The 18,885-nt window shown below is 37.6% G+C and overlaps 8 protein-coding genes and 1 non-coding gene across 9 annotated transcripts; 7 read left to right on the top strand and 2 right to left on the bottom strand.

The window, feature by feature from the left end:
* Positions 1-342: 342 nt before the first annotated feature.
* PHYBLDRAFT_170195 (hypothetical protein) lies at positions 343-2,124 on the bottom strand (the record flags this gene model as incomplete). Its single annotated transcript, XM_018436286.1, has 2 exons — positions 343-1,777; positions 2,096-2,124. 2 exons carry the CDS (start codon positions 2,122-2,124, stop codon positions 343-345), a joined length of 1,464 nt encoding a protein of 487 aa, XP_018289566.1.
* Positions 2,013-2,086, top strand: PHYBLDRAFT_t171. Its single transcript has one exon. It is a non-coding gene; the product is annotated as a tRNA-Val (tRNA).
* A 1,095-nt stretch (positions 2,125-3,219) lies between the features above and the next one.
* On the bottom strand, positions 3,220-4,004 carry PHYBLDRAFT_72102 (hypothetical protein; the record flags this gene model as incomplete). Its single annotated transcript, XM_018442594.1, has 4 exons — positions 3,220-3,411; positions 3,454-3,549; positions 3,601-3,791; positions 3,944-4,004. 4 exons carry the CDS (start codon positions 4,002-4,004, stop codon positions 3,220-3,222), a joined length of 540 nt encoding a protein of 179 aa, XP_018289567.1.
* Positions 4,005-4,258: 254 nt separating this feature from the next.
* Positions 4,259-5,313, top strand: PHYBLDRAFT_147277 (hypothetical protein; the record flags this gene model as incomplete). Its single annotated transcript, XM_018431830.1, has 4 exons — positions 4,259-4,344; positions 4,417-4,492; positions 4,559-4,673; positions 4,754-5,313. 4 exons carry the CDS (start codon positions 4,259-4,261, stop codon positions 5,311-5,313), a joined length of 837 nt encoding a protein of 278 aa, XP_018289568.1.
* A 102-nt stretch (positions 5,314-5,415) lies between these two features.
* On the top strand, positions 5,416-7,567 carry PHYBLDRAFT_72104 (hypothetical protein; the record flags this gene model as incomplete). Its single annotated transcript, XM_018442595.1, has 5 exons — positions 5,416-5,738; positions 5,777-6,041; positions 6,062-6,449; positions 6,649-7,018; positions 7,411-7,567. 5 exons carry the CDS (start codon positions 5,416-5,418, stop codon positions 7,565-7,567), a joined length of 1,503 nt encoding a protein of 500 aa, XP_018289569.1.
* A 225-nt stretch (positions 7,568-7,792) lies between these two features.
* PHYBLDRAFT_72105 (hypothetical protein) lies at positions 7,793-9,050 on the top strand (the record flags this gene model as incomplete). Its single annotated transcript, XM_018442596.1, has 3 exons — positions 7,793-7,866; positions 7,905-8,227; positions 8,566-9,050. The coding sequence occupies 3 exons, from the start codon at positions 7,793-7,795 to the stop codon at positions 9,048-9,050; spliced, it is 882 nt and encodes a 293-aa protein (XP_018289570.1).
* A 2,817-nt stretch (positions 9,051-11,867) lies between these two features.
* Positions 11,868-13,478, top strand: PHYBLDRAFT_147282 (hypothetical protein; the record flags this gene model as incomplete). Its single annotated transcript, XM_018431831.1, has 4 exons — positions 11,868-11,979; positions 12,112-12,323; positions 12,996-13,161; positions 13,231-13,478. 4 exons carry the CDS (start codon positions 11,868-11,870, stop codon positions 13,476-13,478), a joined length of 738 nt encoding a protein of 245 aa, XP_018289571.1.
* Positions 13,479-16,420: 2,942 nt separating this feature from the next.
* Positions 16,421-17,224, top strand: PHYBLDRAFT_170199 (hypothetical protein; the record flags this gene model as incomplete). The annotated part of the gene is made up of 3 exons (XM_018436287.1): positions 16,421-16,594; positions 16,657-16,957; positions 17,052-17,224. The coding sequence occupies 3 exons, from the start codon at positions 16,421-16,423 to the stop codon at positions 17,222-17,224; spliced, it is 648 nt and encodes a 215-aa protein (XP_018289572.1).
* Positions 17,225-17,580: 356 nt separating this feature from the next.
* On the top strand, positions 17,581-18,442 carry PHYBLDRAFT_72109 (hypothetical protein; the record flags this gene model as incomplete). Its single annotated transcript, XM_018442597.1, has 2 exons — positions 17,581-17,916; positions 18,365-18,442. The coding sequence occupies 2 exons, from the start codon at positions 17,581-17,583 to the stop codon at positions 18,440-18,442; spliced, it is 414 nt and encodes a 137-aa protein (XP_018289573.1).
* Between the last annotated feature and the right edge of the window lie 443 nt (positions 18,443-18,885).

Raw genomic sequence — 18,885 nt, forward strand, 5'->3', positions numbered from 1 at the left:
TTGCATCATCAGCAGAAAGAGAAGGGGGAAGATAAATGCAATGAATAAGAAAATCAAATACAATACAAGAAAGAACATAAGGAGAAGAAGAAGGAACAATAGAAATGGGGTAAGGGAAAGAAGGATTTACAAGAAGAGAAATACCCATGCAGCCACGGCTAGCATTGGGGACAGACTGACCATAGGTATGGTACTGCTGCCAAGAAGTAGGATAACGATGGGGGGACAAAAGCCACGTTTCAGTGATAAAAAGAAGGGAAGTAAGTGGAGCATATGAAAGGATCGTAGGTATGGTCTGTTTTGCAAGACCATTTGCATTCCATAATGTAATTGTTACTGGATTCATAGATCAGAGAATGAAGGGATGGTGATGCTGGCAGTATGTATAGAGATGTCCAAGTCTTTTTTGGTGGGTCGTGGGGGAACAATCTCAGCTAGTTGGTCATCACTAATCCATCCCTGAGAGCAAAAGGAACGTGCAACAGCAAACTTGACAGGAGCCCTAATGAATTCAATGGCACGTAGCATACGATCATTGTGAACATGTATAGCTTTTGTTGCCCTATCATCAAGTGAAAGAGAGGCCAGAGCTGGGTCACGGGGGTGAACAGGGTCCAGAGGATCAAAGTTATCCAAAGTAGTAACACCATAACTCGCCAAGATAGTCTTGAGCTCAGGAGCATACTCATTATGTACAAGCATTCCCATCACCTTACGATCAGAATAGTGGAGATCCAGCACACGTGCATTGTCTATCTTTAATTTCCTAAGACGTTGACGTTGAGTACTAATGGGGAGACGGATAGCATTAGGTACATAAACAATTTGAAACCCCTGATCAGCATTTTCTTTAATTGTCATGCCACGAACAACAGCAGCAATGGCCCTAGCAGTTGGAGCCCTTTTACGTGGTGTTTTAGAAACGAAAGTCTTGGTGGGTTCAGTGGAATGATGGGTCTGGGATGCAGGAAGTGATGGAAAATCAGCCTGAGAAACAACTGGAACAGAGGCAGCAATAGTAGCATATTTGGATGCTGCAGCACCAACAGAAAAATCAACATTCTCCTTTGTCAAACGTGCAATAGTGGCGTTTGCAGTAGCAAGAGCCTTACGCAACTCAATGTTCTCTTTTTGAACAGCCTCCAATGCAGAAAGACGTTCATCATAAGCCTGGAAACGGTCCCAAATATCCTGAAGAGTGGGCATTACAGTTGGAAGAACAGGTGCAATGTCAGATTCAATTTCATGGATATCTGCCATGGAAATACTATGACCCAAGATGGAAACAGAAGGGGACACAACAGGCTCACTTGCAGAATGAACTTCAGGAATTTTGTGTTGGACTGCATTGATCAAAGATTGCATGGATGAAGCAGTAAATGTTGCACCACATTTGCATTTAAACTGTGGGCTACCAGTACGAGAAGTAGACCCATTAGAAACAATTTTGCCTGTAGTCTGGCAATGTGAACAGGACAAAACATTGTGCAATTTTTTAAAGTCTGCCTTGAGGCCAGACAAAATGAGAGCAGTGGGAGTAGGGCGGCCAGTGGAATTAATCACCTGTTTTTGGGAACCAATCATTGTTGGAGGAGCTTGAAAAAAAAATTCGTGGGAACCAGGAGCAGGCAAAGCAGAAAAAGAAAGGTCTGAAACTGGGACAAAAAAGTGCGAAGTTGATGGTAAAACACCAGAACCACCTTCAGAGAAGGAGAAAAGAGCTGGAGACGATAACAGAGGTACAGGCAATCGAGATGTAGTTGGAGATGCTGACAATCTTGAGTGATTTCGGCGCAGATGTGAAGATGATTGCAATGATGATTCCAACAATTTGAAAAAAAAGTCAATTAAAAAAAATGAAAATTGGTAGATATATAAAAACAACTATGACAATCAATCCTGCTGCAAAAAACAGATAGGTTTGATATAGTAGTTATAGAGAAAAAGAGGTAAAAGTAAAACTGTGCGGGGTTTGAAGTTAAAAAATAATTTGGTTGTGGAAGAGAGTGTGTGGTTTCTTGGTGTAGTTGGTTATCACGTCTGTCTAACACACAGACGGTCGCCAGTTCAAGTCTGGCAGAAATCATTTTTTGACTTTCCTGATCTTGTGTTGGTGTCGGACATTTGTCATTCCTGATCTGGGTTGGTCTTCCTTTTACTATAACAAAGTCAAAAGGTCAAACCCACTGGGGGATCAAGGAGTATACATAAAATCAAAGAGAGGATAAAAGATGTTTTTTATTGATATGAATTGAATTGTCTTATATAGCTTTCTAGACTAATACTGCACATTATCCACAGTAACATCTTCCTGAGCATTAACTGCAGTATAATGACTCTTCTTTTATTTAAATATAATATAATAGCTACTGCGGATAATGTGCAGTATTAGTCTAGAAAGCTATATAAGACAATTCAATTCATATCAATAAAAAACATCTTTTATCCTCTCTTTGATTTTATGTATACTCCTTGATCCCCCAGTGGGTTTGACCTTTTGACTTTGTTATAGTAAAAGGAAGACCCACCCAAATTGGGAATGGCAATTGGTAGCTGAAGCTATTTTTCCTCCTACACTACGGGAAAAAAAAGGTAGTTAGACTGGTGGTTTGACTGGTGGTTTGACTGATGGTTTGACTGGTAGTTTTTTGCAAGTTCTCCATTCAAACCACCATTGAGTTTAAACAAAAATAAATGACTTTCCGCACTCTGTTCTTTAATATGTTGTTTGTATAACATAGCAATATTCTTTTCTTAGTATTGGCTTTTATATTGGACGTGGTTTCTTTTATTTATTGTATAAAGCTTATACATCATTGGATACTTTTATTTGATACTCTCTTATATGACAATTATTGTTTTAAAATGTAGATTAAATAGATATTTTATTGGACACAATTTATTTTTGTTATTATTACTCTAAAGAAAATAGCTGCCTATTGGATTATATTTATAAGAATTATTGTTTGATTTAACAATTATGCTTTTATTGAGTATTATTAAAGAAAAAAAGCTTTTATTGTTCATTTTATTGGATATTAATATAAGAAAAAGTTTTTATTGTTCATTTTATTGGTTATTATTTAATAATAGAAAATCAACATTTGAATTTTATTGGCTATAAACTACACTATATTCTAAGTTATTATAGTAGAGTATCTCATTCGATTTTATTACATTCGATTACTTATGAGACTGCAATCTTCTAAAACGGTCTCTTCAGAGATGAGAGATTCTTGAGGCAGATGCCCAGTTTTCATGGCATCTGGTGAGGTTGATACCAGCATCCTTCATCAACATTGCGTGTTTAGCACACATTTGTTTTCTAACCATTACTGATATAGACCCCCAGCTAGAACAAGAACCAAGATCCTTCACCAAAGGATGGACAGCCAGCTCATCACAAATGATCTTTGAATATACTCAGAGAGTGGCCTTCTCTTCATTGTTTACCTCAATACCAAGATCTTCACTCATCATTTTGAAGATGTACTTCAATGTTATATCCCAGGTATTTGGAATAGGTGCACGGATAAGACTGTTGCAAGGCTATTGGATTACATGTTAATACATATTCATTTTATTTTATTTTTGATTTACAATGTCAGTGGCAGAAGGTACTGTCTCTTGCTCAGAAAATCCTCTGTTGTCTAGTTGACTCTGGAGGTAGTCAATCTTCGAATTCAATTCTTCTCTTGTAGAATTCAATTCCAGTTTGATAGTGTCCTGTCCTGCCTTCAAAGAGATTATCTCACTGTGCATAGCTTGTAGTAAAGATATGACCTGGCTTTCTATGTTATTCATGTTAAGAGTTTAGTTTGTGTAAGCAAAAAGATTGTTGTGAAAGAAGAATAAAGAGTGAAAAAATTTTCTATCATCTATTATTAGTTTCATATTAATTAGTTTAACTTTTTCATCACAGTCAATATTAATTTTGACTTACCATAGTTATATTGACAGCTAATACGCAATGTTTCAGATTCTGTTTCTGAGTTTATACTCATATTATCTATGTCATCATTATCTTGAAGTTATTATGTCTACACAAAACTCAAAGTTATTAAGTATAAAGACATATCATTTAAAAGCAATTACTGATACTCATACCTTTACTTCAAAGTGTTATTTTCAACCTTTAAAAATGTTCTCAATTACAAAGCGTAGTAGTTACAAATGCAGAATCTGCAATACATTTTACAATAGCACAAGAAAAGTCAATTTATGCAGAATTCAGTGTATGAAAATCCATTCTTCAAACATGGTTAATTTTGAGATTTCCCAACCCATTTCTGTCTCTGAGCAAACCAATGTTGTATCAAGCATTGTACCTAGATACACCTCTAAGTAAGTCTATGAAAGACATATGCACTGTTAGAACAAGTAATTAATTATATTATTGCCTTCATGAACAAGCAGAGAAAACACAGCCACAATTGATAACCAAACTGTGGATGCCTTCAATAATGGTGACAATGATAATGATCAGCCCATGGTAAGATATATACATACATCTATGTATCTATATCTATAACACTAATTACTATTTACCTTAATAAAGTATAATGCCGATCTTGATCATGCCATGGATGACATTCACGTTGAAACCTCTCCTCTGATATTTGATTTCAGTCAACCCACTCCCATTCCTAACAATGACGATGCAAAAATCTTGAGTTCATTAAGATAATCAAGGATTTTGGAATTTCGTGTGAAGCACATGAAATGATTGCTCATCATTTTAACAAGATTCTAGAGACATCTAATGACATAACATACAGAGCATGCTCTTCATACCTTGGAGATAAACTTCTTGAGAGATTTTCTTCTGTAAAAGGAGATAAGTATGACATCTGCCATAATGATTGTAAGCTTTACAATGACAGTCATGAGACAGTATGTCCTAATTGTGGTGAGTCACATTATAAAAACGATGCCAAAGACAAAGACGGATTGCCAATCCCTGTCAAAACAATGATTCAGATCCCTTTGGCTAGACAGCTTGCTCTCTGTTTGGCTGATGACACTACAAGAAACGAGATGATGTATTGTCATAACCATCAGTCCAGTCAAAACGGAAGCAAATCTGATGTCTTTGATGGCCAAGCTTATGAATCGATCAAGCATCCTTTTTCTGATGAGAATGATATCGCCATTTCATTGTCAGTTGATGACTTTGCTCCACACAAGGTTCCTGGTACGGTGACCATTTTACATGCCACCATGCTCAACCTTCCTCCAATGGTCCATTACAAGTGCAAGCAAATGATCCAGATCGCAATGATCCCTGCTGCAACTGTACCTGCCGACTTCTGATCATTTCTTGAGCCAACCATCAAATTGCTCAAGATACTGCAAGCAGACGGAATGGTGATAAAAACACCAACAAAAACAATGAGAGCAAAAGTCCATGTTCTCATGGCAACTGGTGACATTCCAGCATTGGCAAAGCTGGCATGCCATGCTGGCCATACAAGCAAAAATGGCTGTCATATCTGCAATGTTGTTGGACAAACTCCAGGTCATGGCCAATATTTCAGAACCTTGCCAGGTACCACCATCCGCACTGTAGAGAGCTTCAGAAGCTTCAACCCTGATAGTGCGTTGTGGAAGGGCCTCAAAAGACAATCTCCATTTGCTTCATTGACGTCATTCACAGGCCCATTTTTCTTTGCCCTCAATGAGATGCATGGTCTTTGTCACGGAATTGGCAAGCAGGTCTGGGGGCTTGTTTGCGGGAAGTATGTATCTAAGCACCCCCTTTTTCTCTCTGCTGGAGAACAGAAGGAGATAGGCGCAGCAATGGAAGGAACAAGATGATTGATCCCAACATCTTTCTATGGTGCTTGGAGGGACGTGGCAAGACACGCAGGATATTTCTGAGCTGTGGACTGAGCCGATTTCCTTCTGTTTGTGGTTCCCACTCTGGTGGCAGAGCATGTCCACAATCAAGATGCACGGAAGGCATTGCTTGGCCTTGTGCAAGCATGCACTCTACTCATGAGCTGGGAGTTATCAGCAGAGGAACAAACCTCTATAAAAAGGTATGTTTAGTGTTATTCAGAGTTTTGTTTTTGGAACTTATTCTGATCTTTCTCTTAGAAACCTCATTAAGTGGAATTCGTACCTGAAAGGCCATTTCCAAAATGGTAAAGTTGGAATAGAGATATTTACTATCCACCAACACCTATTGCAGCATTACCCAGCAATGATCAATGCATTTGGCCCTCCCAGAGCGTACAGCACCAGGTTGCTAGAGAGGGCCATTGGAGAATATTCTCAGTCAATAAAGAGCAATTCTGCTATTGGTGCAAATGCCGGGAATATCATGCTGAGACTCGCCCATACAAGACGTGTGGACATAAACGGAGCCTCAGTAGTTAAGGCGAGGACAACAGCAAGAATATTGCAATACAATGATGAGTCTGCTGGTTGGCTGATGACTGAGGAAGGTGAGCGTGTTGGCGTTGACTCAGACATTGAGTTCTGAGGGCCTTTGGGATGTAGAACGATTCATGACAGCATTGAAGAAATTTCTTGTCTCCCAGTTCTTCTTGCAAAGTTCTATGAATCAAAGGGAGTGGAATACAGCACGATTGATCCAGCCTTGACAACAAGCCTTGTGGCTTGTTGTCAATGGCTGTGTGATAGACTCTGCGTTTGCCCACAAAGTACAAAGAGAGGCCTATCACGTTTGCCTTCAGTCGCAGATAAACAAGGCAACAAATGCAAGACCAGGATCGTCTCCTGCTCTAAAAGACTTCTTTGGCAAAGTTGTTCTTTTCTTTGAGCATGTCAATGAGGGGAAAAGATGGCCACTTGCTTTGGTGTTGGTGTATAGCACGATGCTGTACAATGGTGTGCCGGTGGCGAGAAATGGACAAATGAAGCCAAAGGTAGTTCACCTGGCAGATGTCAAGGAATTGGTTGGGCTGGTGGTATCGGACGCGACAGTAAATATAACAACAGCAACAATGACAGCATACATAGTGTGGCCAGAACTCAACTATGGCCCTAAGTTGTCACTTGGTTCTTTTGCTGATATTTAATTTGTTTTTTTTTCTGTAATACATTTTTTTTTCAAATTGTCTTAACATATTTTATCCTACCAGCAAAAAGTTTAGATATTTTCTTCTCTTTCACCTCTGGCTTTTAATAATCATCAATTGCAATCTACACTCACTAAAAATGTAAAGTCTGTAGTTAAAATGAACACTTGTCTATCAGGAGATTTAATTTTCAGTGGTAAATTTGCTTTTTGTCAATCTTTTCAAAAGACAGAGATTTTCTTGTTTCATTTTGGGTTTTTTGTAATTTTTTTTAATTATTATAGGCCAAAAACAAAGTCACAAATGCAAAAAACCGCCATTTTTTCCCATAGTGCTAAAGACCTTTGATGAATTCTGGTGAAAGACACCAAGGAAACTTTGACAAAAAGACACTAAGCCAGTTTGAGATTGAAGAACGAGTCCAGGACTTGTTACTCAGCAAGCTAGTAAACAACTATAAAAATAATCGGCATGTACCTTATATACCTGAAGAACATAGACTTAAGAGTACTTTTGCCTGAGAACAGAAGTGTAATGAATTTGTCTCACAATTAGCTGCAACCTTAACAGGAAATAAAACAAAGAAAGAACAAGAAATGATCCTCAAACTGCCACCATTATTGCTGAAGCAATCGCAGCTGCTGTTGCAGAAGCAATGAAAGCAATTATAACCCAACAGAAGTCCCATGCTGAACGAATCAAGCAACCTGATTGTTTTTGAAAAGAACGTCCCGCCGCAGTAGTAGATGGCTGGCTGCACGCAGTCAAGCATTGCACCAAGTACTACAACTTTGCCCCAACCAAAGCCTGCGACTTTGCAGTAAAACTTTTGTGTGACAAACCTGACATATGATAGAGGTGCATAGAACTCAAAACGGACCATCCTGCTATATGTGTCGAGTTCAAAACAGCTGTCACCAGAGAATTCCACCTAGTTTACTCTCTCCAGACCTCTAGAGATCAATTAGCACAATTACAACAAACTGTAACTGTCACTGAGTACATTGATACTTTTCAGGATATTCAATTAGAGCTACCTGAAATGAACAATGAAGAAGTACCCAATAAATTTGTCCATGGTCTACACCCATCCATCTGTGAAAATGTTCTTGCTGCCCACCTCGTCGACGTGAATGATGCTTGTAACATTGCCTTGGCATATGCAAGTGGTCTCCAACTTGGTTACCAGAACAACTACGCATCTGCGCCACCTCTGCAGCAATATTAGCAACAATACCAGCAACAATACCAGCCACAGTACGAGCAACAGCAATATCAGTACAGTGGACCCAAGCAAATGGACCTAGATGCAATCAGCAACTGCTGTAGCAATTACCAGTCCCGTCATCCTCCAACATGTACTGGTGCTACATGTCATTGTTGTGGTTTGTCTGGCAATTTGAAGAGAAGTTGCAGAGACCATTTGGTTGTCATCAAGAAGTTAGATGAGGATCATTGCAAGAAGCAGGATTTTTGCGAAACACAACTATAAAGAGAGATTGGTTGTGTACAATGGAAGAAAAATTCTCTTCACAGGCTAGTATTAGCAATGAGCCTATTAAACCTAAAAATAGTAAAGACATTCTTGATCAGTATACCAATGTTATCAATGAAGAGCATAAAGCTATTTCTGAAGAAAAATGCGACCCTTGTCTGACCGCTGATCAAAATTTCTTGGAAGATCTCCATGCGGCTGTGGACACGGATTTGCCTTTGTATGCTGCTATACTCAATGGACAACAAATATTAGTACTTATTGACAGTGGCGCCAGTACAAACTATGTATCACCACAAATCGCCCAGCTGGCCACACACACTTTGGATATTCCTGGACGATCAGTTGAAACTGCTGGAGAACATAACATCAAGATTAACCAAAAGGCTACACTCAACATCGCTTTGAATGGATACAGTAATACAGTTGAGACCTTTGTGTTCCCTACTAAATTTGACTTGATTCTTTGCTGTACCTGGTTACAAGCTGCCAAACTTGTTCCTGATTGACATTATAATAACTGGTCTTTACACTGCAATGGTCAAGAATTTGTTCTGCATCCACATGGTCATCGTCCTATGAAACCACATCTTAACTACCTTATATCCACAAAGCAAGTTCAGAAACTCTCTCGGAGGGAGGGGGTGGAATGTTTTTTGTTGCACATTAAAGCAGAAAAAGAAGTATATAACGATGAGCACTGGATGAAGTTGGTACTGAGGTATTCGGGATTGTTTATGGTTAGTATCTCAATAATGGAAAAAGTACATACTGTGAGAGTGTTATTTATTAAAGAGACAAAATAATATTGTTTTTATATCTGCTACTATTCAAATCTCTGTAATTCAAATCCCTGTTGTGTAATGGCTGGTTTACACTGTATGAGTGTGTAGTGTACATGTGTCTGGTGTGTAACAGTTCCGGAGATTGTTAACTTGCCAGGTTCATTAGCAAGAAGGAACCAGTGTTCAGTTGTGGGGTCTGTTCTTCACTCAATTGTAATGTGTATACCACAGGCACAAGAATTTGATGATGTTTTTCAAGATGGTTTGCCTAGTTTTCCACCAAGTCACAACATCTAACACGTTATCAACACTGGAGATGCTGGTCCTGTCAATAAACCACCATTCAAAATGAGCCCACAAGAACTAGACAAACTGCAAAAACAGCTCAAAGAACTTTTAGACCTTGGCCTGATTCGTCCTGGGTCATCCCTGTGAGGTGCACCAATCCTGTTTGTAAAAAAAAAGAATGGTGAGATGCACCTGTGTGTTGATTATCGCACTTTGAATAAAGTTATTGTCTGCAATAATCATCCATTGCCACGTATTGACAAATGTTTGGAACGCCTCAATGGAGCAAACCATTTCACCAGCCTGGATCTCAAAAGTGGATACCACCAAGTTAGAATCCGAGATTCAGATGAGCCCAAAACTGCTTTCAATAACCGATATGGTCAATATGAGTTCCTGGTTCTTCCCTTTGGTCTCACCAACGCCCCACCAACTTTTCAACACCTTATAAACACAGTTCGTTGGAGACTGCTTGGATAAGTTTGCTTTGGTTTATTTGGACAATATCTTGATATTTAGCAAGACTCCAGAAGAGCATGAGGACTATGTATGACATGTGTTAAGCCAACTGCGCAAAGCTAAACTGATTGCTGACCTGAAGAAATGTGAGTTCAACAAGAATGAACTAACTTTCCTTGGATTTAACATGTCTGCCAAAGGTATTCTACCATTGCCAAATAAAGCAAAGACTATAAAAGAATGGACTCTGCCCACAAATGTACAAGAAGTTTGACAGTTTATCAGTCTGGCACAGCATTACCGCCATTTCATCCCTGGGTTTGCTGGAATTGCTGCACCATTAACAGACTTGACCACAGGAACTAGGCCAAAGCGAAAACCCATTGTTTGAACTGAGACACGCCAAGAAAGTTTTGATATTCTTAAAGAAAAGATGAGTACCAAGCCAGTATTACTTGCCCCAGACATAGATAAACCTTTTCGCATTGAAACAGATGCTTCGGATTTTGGTGTTGGTGCTGTACTTATGCAAGAAGGCAAAGAAGAAATCTGGAAACCATTGTCATCGAATCAAAGAAACTCTCTCCTGCTGAAAGTTCCTACCCTGCGCAAGAACACGAGTTACTAGATATTCTGCATGCTTTACATACTTGGTGCTGTATGATCGAAGGAAAACCATTCACAGTATTCACCAACCACCTGTCACTTAAGTACTTTCATAGTCAAGTTAAGTCAACTCCTCGTCTGATAAGATGGATTTCCGAATTTGAGCTGTATGACCCTATCATACAATACAAGCCTAGTAAAGTCAATGGTGTTCCTGATGTGCTCTCTTGCCTTGATGGTCCAGAATACAATGTATCTTTAGTTAAATCAATGGAACCAGAATATCTGTATATTATACCTGACTCCCAGACATCTGATTGGCCTAAATTTTATGCATGTCCAGAAGATGAATGGCCCAAAGATATTAAAGAATTACTCTACAGACAGCACAACAAGTTCCTAGTACATGATTAAAAGGTTTTCCGTCTGGTAAAAATTGGCGATACTATTCAAGAAATTCGGTTTGCACTGTTTATCAAGCATGCAGATCTAGTCAATAACTTTCACAATGGGTTTGGGCATGCTGGTGAAATAACTGTATATGATCTGATAAAGAAACGTTGGTGGTGGCTAGCAATGCAAAGCCAAATCCAAGAGTGGTTAGCGAACTGTCCTCAATGTCAATTGGCCTCCAATGCAGAATGTAACATACATCACGCACCCATGGAACCACTAGATATTCCTCCTGCATTCTCTCGCTGGCACTTGAACTTTATTGGAGAATTACCAACTACTGTAAATGGAAATCGATGGATCTTGGTTGCCGTTGACTATGCCACCAATTGGTCTATTGCTCGTGCTGTTCCTGCTGCTACTGGTGAAGCCATTGACATTTTCTTGTATGAAGAGATCATTATGCATTTTGGTTGCCCTGAAGAAATTCTCATGGACTGCGGTGCCAACTTCATGTCACACATTTTAAGCTTTTACATCAAGAAAATCAAGTCACATCACAAGCTGACTTCAGCATGTCACCCTCGCGCAAATAGAAAGTGTGAACGTTTGAATGATATTCTCAAACAAATGCTGCGTAAATATGTACATGGTGCCATAAACCACTGGGATGCGTATTTGGAAACTGCACTTTGGGCCTGTTGAATTAGGAAGCATTGTACAATTTGTTTCAGCCCATTTTTCCTGCCATACGGTTGTGAACCTCGCATTTCTGGTGATCATCTATGACTATTTATGGACACCTCCATCCCTGATGATCCTGCCCTTGTATCTGATAATGCTATCCCTTTTCTCTATAATCTTCAACAAGCTCGCAATAGTGCTGATGCTCGTGTGACTGCTAACAGTCAGCAAGACAAGAAACAATGGGATTCTATTATAAAACCCTACTAATTTGCAATTGGTGAACATTTGTTGTTATGCCATGAGAGCAAATTCGGTTTGGAATATAATTGGATGGGACCATACATCGTTGTAGACAAGAACTTTGAAAAAAATATATACAAGCTCACAACTATGGAAGGTGTCTCTTATACTTCATGGGTTTATGCTGAACATCTTAAAATTGTCAAGTCTGATAATTTTGACCATACCTGGTATCATCCAACCCCTGTCCATGCCCAAATGCGTCAAGATCTTGCCACGGATTCTTTTTCTGCCTTGCTGTTTTCTCTTGTGGATACATCTATGGTTGATTGAGGACTATCAACAGTTTTGGGAGGGGGTGATTTCGGACATTATTTTGATAAATCCGTAAAATCTGAAGATAGTTAACTGCAGTACCTCTTTATGCGCAGTAATATCTTCCTGAGTATTAATCACAGTACACTGAGTGTTGAAAAATAATGCAAGAATTTATAGTCTGAAACGTCTTTAAACTTGCATGATGTTCTTCTTCTTCTAAATTCACATTTTAATAAAGCAATCAAAAAACTAAAAGCACTAATATGACACCTACTCCCAGAACTGAAGGAAGAAAAAAAAACCGACAATGTAACTCGCGCTATTATTGTACACAAGAGCATTACAAATGGCACCAAGCAATGTGACATTGCTAAGATGCTTAATATTAGCCCTTATACTGTTTCAAGAGTGCTTAAGCACTATAAAGAAACTGAGTTGTATGAGAGGGTCAAGAACCCAGAGAGACCAAAGAAGTTAAATGCAAGAGATAAAAGAGAGATCCTGCGTGAGATTTCAAAGGATCCAATACAATCAATGTCTTATATCAGAAAAGCCATTGCTAATCCCATATCAGCAAACACTTTAAGATATTTTCTTCGCAGTCATGACATATATTACTGTAGAATGATGAAGAAGCCTAAGATATCTATTGAGAATCAAAAGAAACGCGTTGCATAGGCCAATGCTCATCTTGATTGGAGTACTGAGGATTGGGAAAAGATTATTTGGACTGATGAGAAACGATTCCAACTTTTTGGTCATAATGGCTGCAAGAGAGTTCTCCACAAGAACAATGCTGGTCTTCGTACTACATGTATCTCTCCAACCATGAAGTTTGGAGGTGGTTCTTTCATGATTTGAGGATGCTTCTTCAGCAAGGGTGTCGGGGCTTTACAAATCATAAATGGACAAGCGAATGGCAAGAAGCATGTTGAAGTATTAGAAGAGGCATATCCTCCTTCTCCCTCAGCCTTCCAGCAGAAAACTGGTTGGAGTGACTTGGTACTCCAAGAAGACAGTGCCAAGGCACACACAAGCAATATTGCTGTAAATTGGAAGAATCAGCATAAGCTCAAAGTTTTGGCTGATTGGCCTCCTCAAAGCCCAGATCTTAATCCCATTGAGCATCTATGGGATTATGTTAGCAAAAGAGTCTGGTAAAAAAGATACAGCTTGCACAGTCTGAGATATCTTCATGCTGCTCTTGAGAAGGAATGGAAGAAAAATCCTCAGAAATATTTGGATAGCTTGATTTCAAGTATGCATCAAAGATGCCAGACAGTAATTGATGCAAAAGGCTGCCCAACAAACTATTAATAAATATCAAGTCTAATAACATACTCTAAAAGTATATGTGAGCTACTGTATATTATTTTAATTTTAGGTGTATACTTCTTTTTCTTGATACTTTTTTTAAAATCAAAGAAGTGCATATTAGACTGAAATTTAGTCAGCTGAGAGAAAATTGCGTTTTTTTTAACACTCAGTGTATTATACAGATATATTTTATGCAGGTTACATAGAGTGAAAATGTGTTGTAAATATTTAGTATTAGGAGATATATTCCATGTATTATTCAATATAGGATTTGACTATTCAAATCCATCGTTACATATTATTAATATTTAAACTCTGACATTAAAAAGCTTGTCTTATATAAATAAAAATTGAGTATTGTTTAAATAAGCTTTATATCTATTTATTACTTATTACTCTATTTAATGCTTTGTATACCATATTTTTAACCTATTTAATAAATCTCATTACAATAGATAGAAACTATGGTTATGTTGTGAGTTCTGAGTCAGCAACTGTGAGGAGTGGATTGGAATTAACACTAAGTTCCAATCCTCTCCAATCAGAAGCAACCACTTCAACCACAGGCATTGAGTGAGCAAAAGCAAGCATAAGAGGAGCACTGCTCAGAAAGATACCGCAGTCAAAGGAACTTCACATAGAAACTAGGATACTGCGGTATCTCTTAAAATAGTATAAATATCACCAACATTATCATGAATAAACATTATCTTTTGTTTCCTTCAAAAGTTCTCTATTTCCTTTTTACTCTTTCAGCCAATCACCGGCTTGCTCTTACTGAGTTAATCCTAGTTTATTTTAATTATTATGTGACCAGTAAAAAACAGTACAGCAGTCCAGGAAAATCAGATAAATATGAATAAAATTATTTACTATTTCTCTTTCTCTTTCTCTTCATTTTTTTTAAAAACGAAATAAGGTATGTTAAAATCTAATCTTTGATTTGCTTTAATTAAAAATAATCTTTTATGATGTATTTCCAAATGCCAAACCTTTCACCAACAGAGTTAGAAAAGGCAGTATCAGTTATAATGGATATTATGAGATTATGCAAGTATTATAATATGGGCAATGATATGGACATGCAAGAAAAATTAGGGTTGGACATGCAAAAAAAGACCAAAAGGGAGAATTAAACGTGACGTCACTTGTAATTGGCCTTTGGGAGTGTTACTGACAAATTGAGCACTGATAAGACATGCAAAACAACCAAATTGAAGAATTAGACGTGCCGTCACATATAATTAGTTTTGAATGTTACACACATTTTTTTTGGGGGGATCAGATAAATTACCCTCCAGATTGCCAATTAAATCACTGCCCTTTTTTACTATAACATCAGTGCATAATTTTTTTTGATATTTAACATGAGCAACATTAACAACATCAACAACACCAAAGACTTTGTCATTGTTAGCAAGACGTTGAAGAAGTACGATGCTGCCTTGACTGAGTTCAACTCAATTTTTCTTGTTGGAAGAGAATTCTCTTCAGTCGTAGCTGTTCGAGAAGCTGCCAAGGCATATGGTGTCAAGCATAACATTGCTCTCACTACTGAATATGCATCAAGCTCTCACATCAAATTGATTTGCAAGCACTCTGGCAAATATAGAGATACCAGAAAAGCCGAGAAGGTTGCTTCCAAAACATCAGTTATGGGTGAAACTCTTCCTAGATGGGAGAGAAAGCGCAAAAAAGACACGCAGAAGCATGGCTGCCCTTGCTTCATGTATGCCAACCCCAAGAAGGGCAAAAAGCTCACTGTGCGCTCCCGTGAGGCAGAGCATAACCACGCCATCAAAGAAGACCACAGAGCATATGCTATGCACCGCAAGCTTTTGTCTGAGGCAATGGTGCTTGTGGTTAAGCATCTGGAGAACAATGACAATGTATCCACCATCTTCAACAGTTTGAAGATAAATGGATATACAAACATTGTTCATCATGACATTGCTAATATAAAGCAATATTTCGGAAAATCGGAAAAAGGAAAGGAGATGTTTGACTTTATCACCACTCTGCAAGATCTTGACTTCCATGTCAGGTATTCTGTCAGTAATACAGAAGACAATCAAGTGAATATAGTCTTCTTTGTGCATCAGGATGCGATCAATGAGGCACGAAACATGCCTGAGACTGTCATTATTGATGCCACATATAAGACAAATAGTCATCAAATGACTTATGTCAACATTGTTGGTACTAGCAATGTGAGTGGAAACCCTCGTACCACTTTAAAGACGTATCCAATTGCCAGTGCTTGGGTAGAGCATGAGACAGAAGAAAATTATCTCTGGGTGCTTAGCTGTCTCCGCAATGCAGTCTGGCCTGATGACAACAACAACAACAACAACAACAGCAACAGCAGCAATGACAAACAAACAACACTTCTCCAAGATGTTTTCATCATGGACAATGAAAAAGCATTGAGAAATGCTATTACTCGAGTCTTTCCTGAGTCGAAGCAGTTGTTGTGCTATAAGCATATCAAAGACAACTTTAAAAAGCAATTGCTTCCGATGATGAAGGGAGACGAGAGTAGCAAAAAGAGAGACCTGTTGGATAAGCTGTCAGAATTCCTTGACCGAATTGCTTTAAAATGCATTACACATCAAGAAGTAAAAAACGAAGCAAATGGATACCTTGAATTTGCAAAGGAAAATTGCAAAGACCAGGGAAAAGCTGCTAGTGCTTTTCTTGAGAAGTATGTATAAATTTTCTAAATTTGATGTAAACAGTATTTAACTATAAAAAATCGTGTTTTTTTAATATACTTTATCAGAAAAATGAAAGACAAGGAAAACTGGGTGAACATGTATGTTTACAAACATGTCCATTTTGGCAATCGCACATTGAACCATGCAGAAAGTGCCCATGCTTCTCTCAAGCATTCTCTTGGTACTTCCTCAGGTAAACTGAAGACAGTTACCCTTAAAGTAAAAAAGTGGTATGACGAGTTGGTAAGTTTATTCTATACTATTTTATGCATTTATTGGTTATAATATATTTATAAATTGTACAGGTTGCAGATCGCAAGCATTGGTTAATGGTGGAAAGCCTTGGAGAAGGAACAAAAATTGTGTTTGATAAAGTCAATGCCACCAGACTAAATGACATCCGTCTTAAAGTCTGTAGATTTGCAATGGATCAAATCAAATTAGAATTATCCAAATCCATTATACCCAAAAAACTAGCCAAAGAGTGCAAATGCCTCATACAATACAACTACCTGCTTTCTTGTTACCACACACTCGCCAAATTCGATACCATCCCAATCTCCTGCATCCCAAGACGCTGGAGAAAAAACTATCTAGAAGGAGAAAGTAATATATATAATAATAGCAATAATTACGTGACGATTTTCTCATATAACATTTTATTATGTAGACCATTTAACTATCTAAAATGCAACCCCAGTACCCCCAAACATCAACAATATCAAATCAATAACCCCAGAATTCAACTATGCTCTTGAGCTTATTTGCGAACATTTCGCCAATGCTCAGAGCAAACAAGAACAAATCAATATATATCAATTGATAGAAAAAACTTTGAAACAAATCGACGCACAGAAACTCGAAAAACCTTAAGGGCCCAACAGTAGTTGAAGCCATTAAAGGCTGACCAAAAAATACCAAGCGCAAGATGATTGCATTAGAGCATTGCATCAATACCAAAAAAGAAAAAATCACAAAAAAAATTAAAACAGAAAAAGAACAAAAAAGTAAGATTTTAATATTGTTTAGATTTAATTTACTAAATCTTTGCTTTGTTTTCTAGGCAAAAAATATCCTCAGCTAAAGAGCAAAAAGCCATAAAAAATATTATCAACCTTGGGTCACCATGCGATCCCACATTACTAACAAATCTCACAATCGCACCAAAACATATATCAACAATCTTTTTTCCTGAAGCAGACGGAAATTGTGGGTACAGGGCAATAGCAATGGAAGTGTACCAGGACCAGGAGGAGTGGTCAAAAGTAAAAGACAAAATGCTAGAAACATTTTTAAAGCACCAAAACAACTACTACCACGGAAGAATGGAGCATGGCAATATGCCTGCATCCAATAACCCACTAATTCGCAGTCTCCAAGACAAGCGCTCACCTCTCCCCCAGCAACATTGGTTCGGTACAATTGACCATCCTCAACTTGTAGCCAATACATTTAGCAGAGCAGTGGCTGTATATTGGAATACTCCAATTGAAACAGGCGACTGTCTTTTTGTTCCATTTGCTACCTTGCCAGAAAAAGTGGAACCGATAATTATTATCTTAGATGTAAACCACTTTCTTCTTGCCAAGCGCAAAAACATTCAAAATTTCTGCTGGCCAAAAATCAACCCCTTTCATAAAAGAATAATTCAAAAACATGGCCTTGAAGATTATTCTTTGATGTACTAACAATCAAGGTATGGCTTTTAAACTAGAATTATCTTGAATTATACTAACTTTTCGTATATATCTTTTTTAGATTTTTTTTTTTTTACTTTTTAGATTCTATATTTATCTCTATTATCAATATTCCCTTATTATCTTTCTATTTATCTATATTTCTATATTTATCTTCTTTACAATCTTCCATTTTTATCTTTATATCTATCTCATTATCATTTTTTATATTTTTACAATCAACATTAATTTTGAAACATTTAACAAATATCAAGGCTGACCCCCCAAAAAAATGCGTGTAACATGCAAAACTAATTATATGTGATGTCACATCTAGTTCTTCAATTTGGTTGTTTTGCATGTCTTATCAGTGCTCAATTTGTCAGTAACACTCCCAAAGGCCAATTACAAGTGACGTCACGTTCAATTCTCCCTTTTGATCTTTTTTTGCATGTCCAACCCTAATTTTTCTTGCATGTCCATATAGATCCCCTTTTTTTATCTCATTGCCTTTGTCCATAACTTCGACGTATCTTGTTTTCCTATCTTAATCAAATTTGTCTTTTTAATTATTTTTATATCCACCCCATTAAATCAATAGCTTTCCTATTACTCTCTCCCCCATTTATTTCTCAAACTAGTTTTTTGGTGTAGCTATTTAAGTACATGTACAGTTTAACCAAAGACTTTGGTCATTAGTTGATTGAATATATGAAAAAAAAATTAATAGGCATTATATTATATTATAATATACATTTTAAAATTCCTTGTGCATAGTTTTTTGTTTAATTCGGGTTCTAGTATGCATATAAGACTGCTTGTAGTGAGTTGTTTTTGTTTGGCTATGAACAATGTTAG

This window comes from Phycomyces blakesleeanus (genome assembly GCF_001638985.1).
Source record: "Phycomyces blakesleeanus NRRL 1555(-) unplaced genomic scaffold PHYBLscaffold_15, whole genome shotgun sequence".
NCBI classification, from domain to species: Eukaryota; Fungi; Mucoromycota; class Mucoromycetes; order Mucorales; family Phycomycetaceae; genus Phycomyces; species Phycomyces blakesleeanus.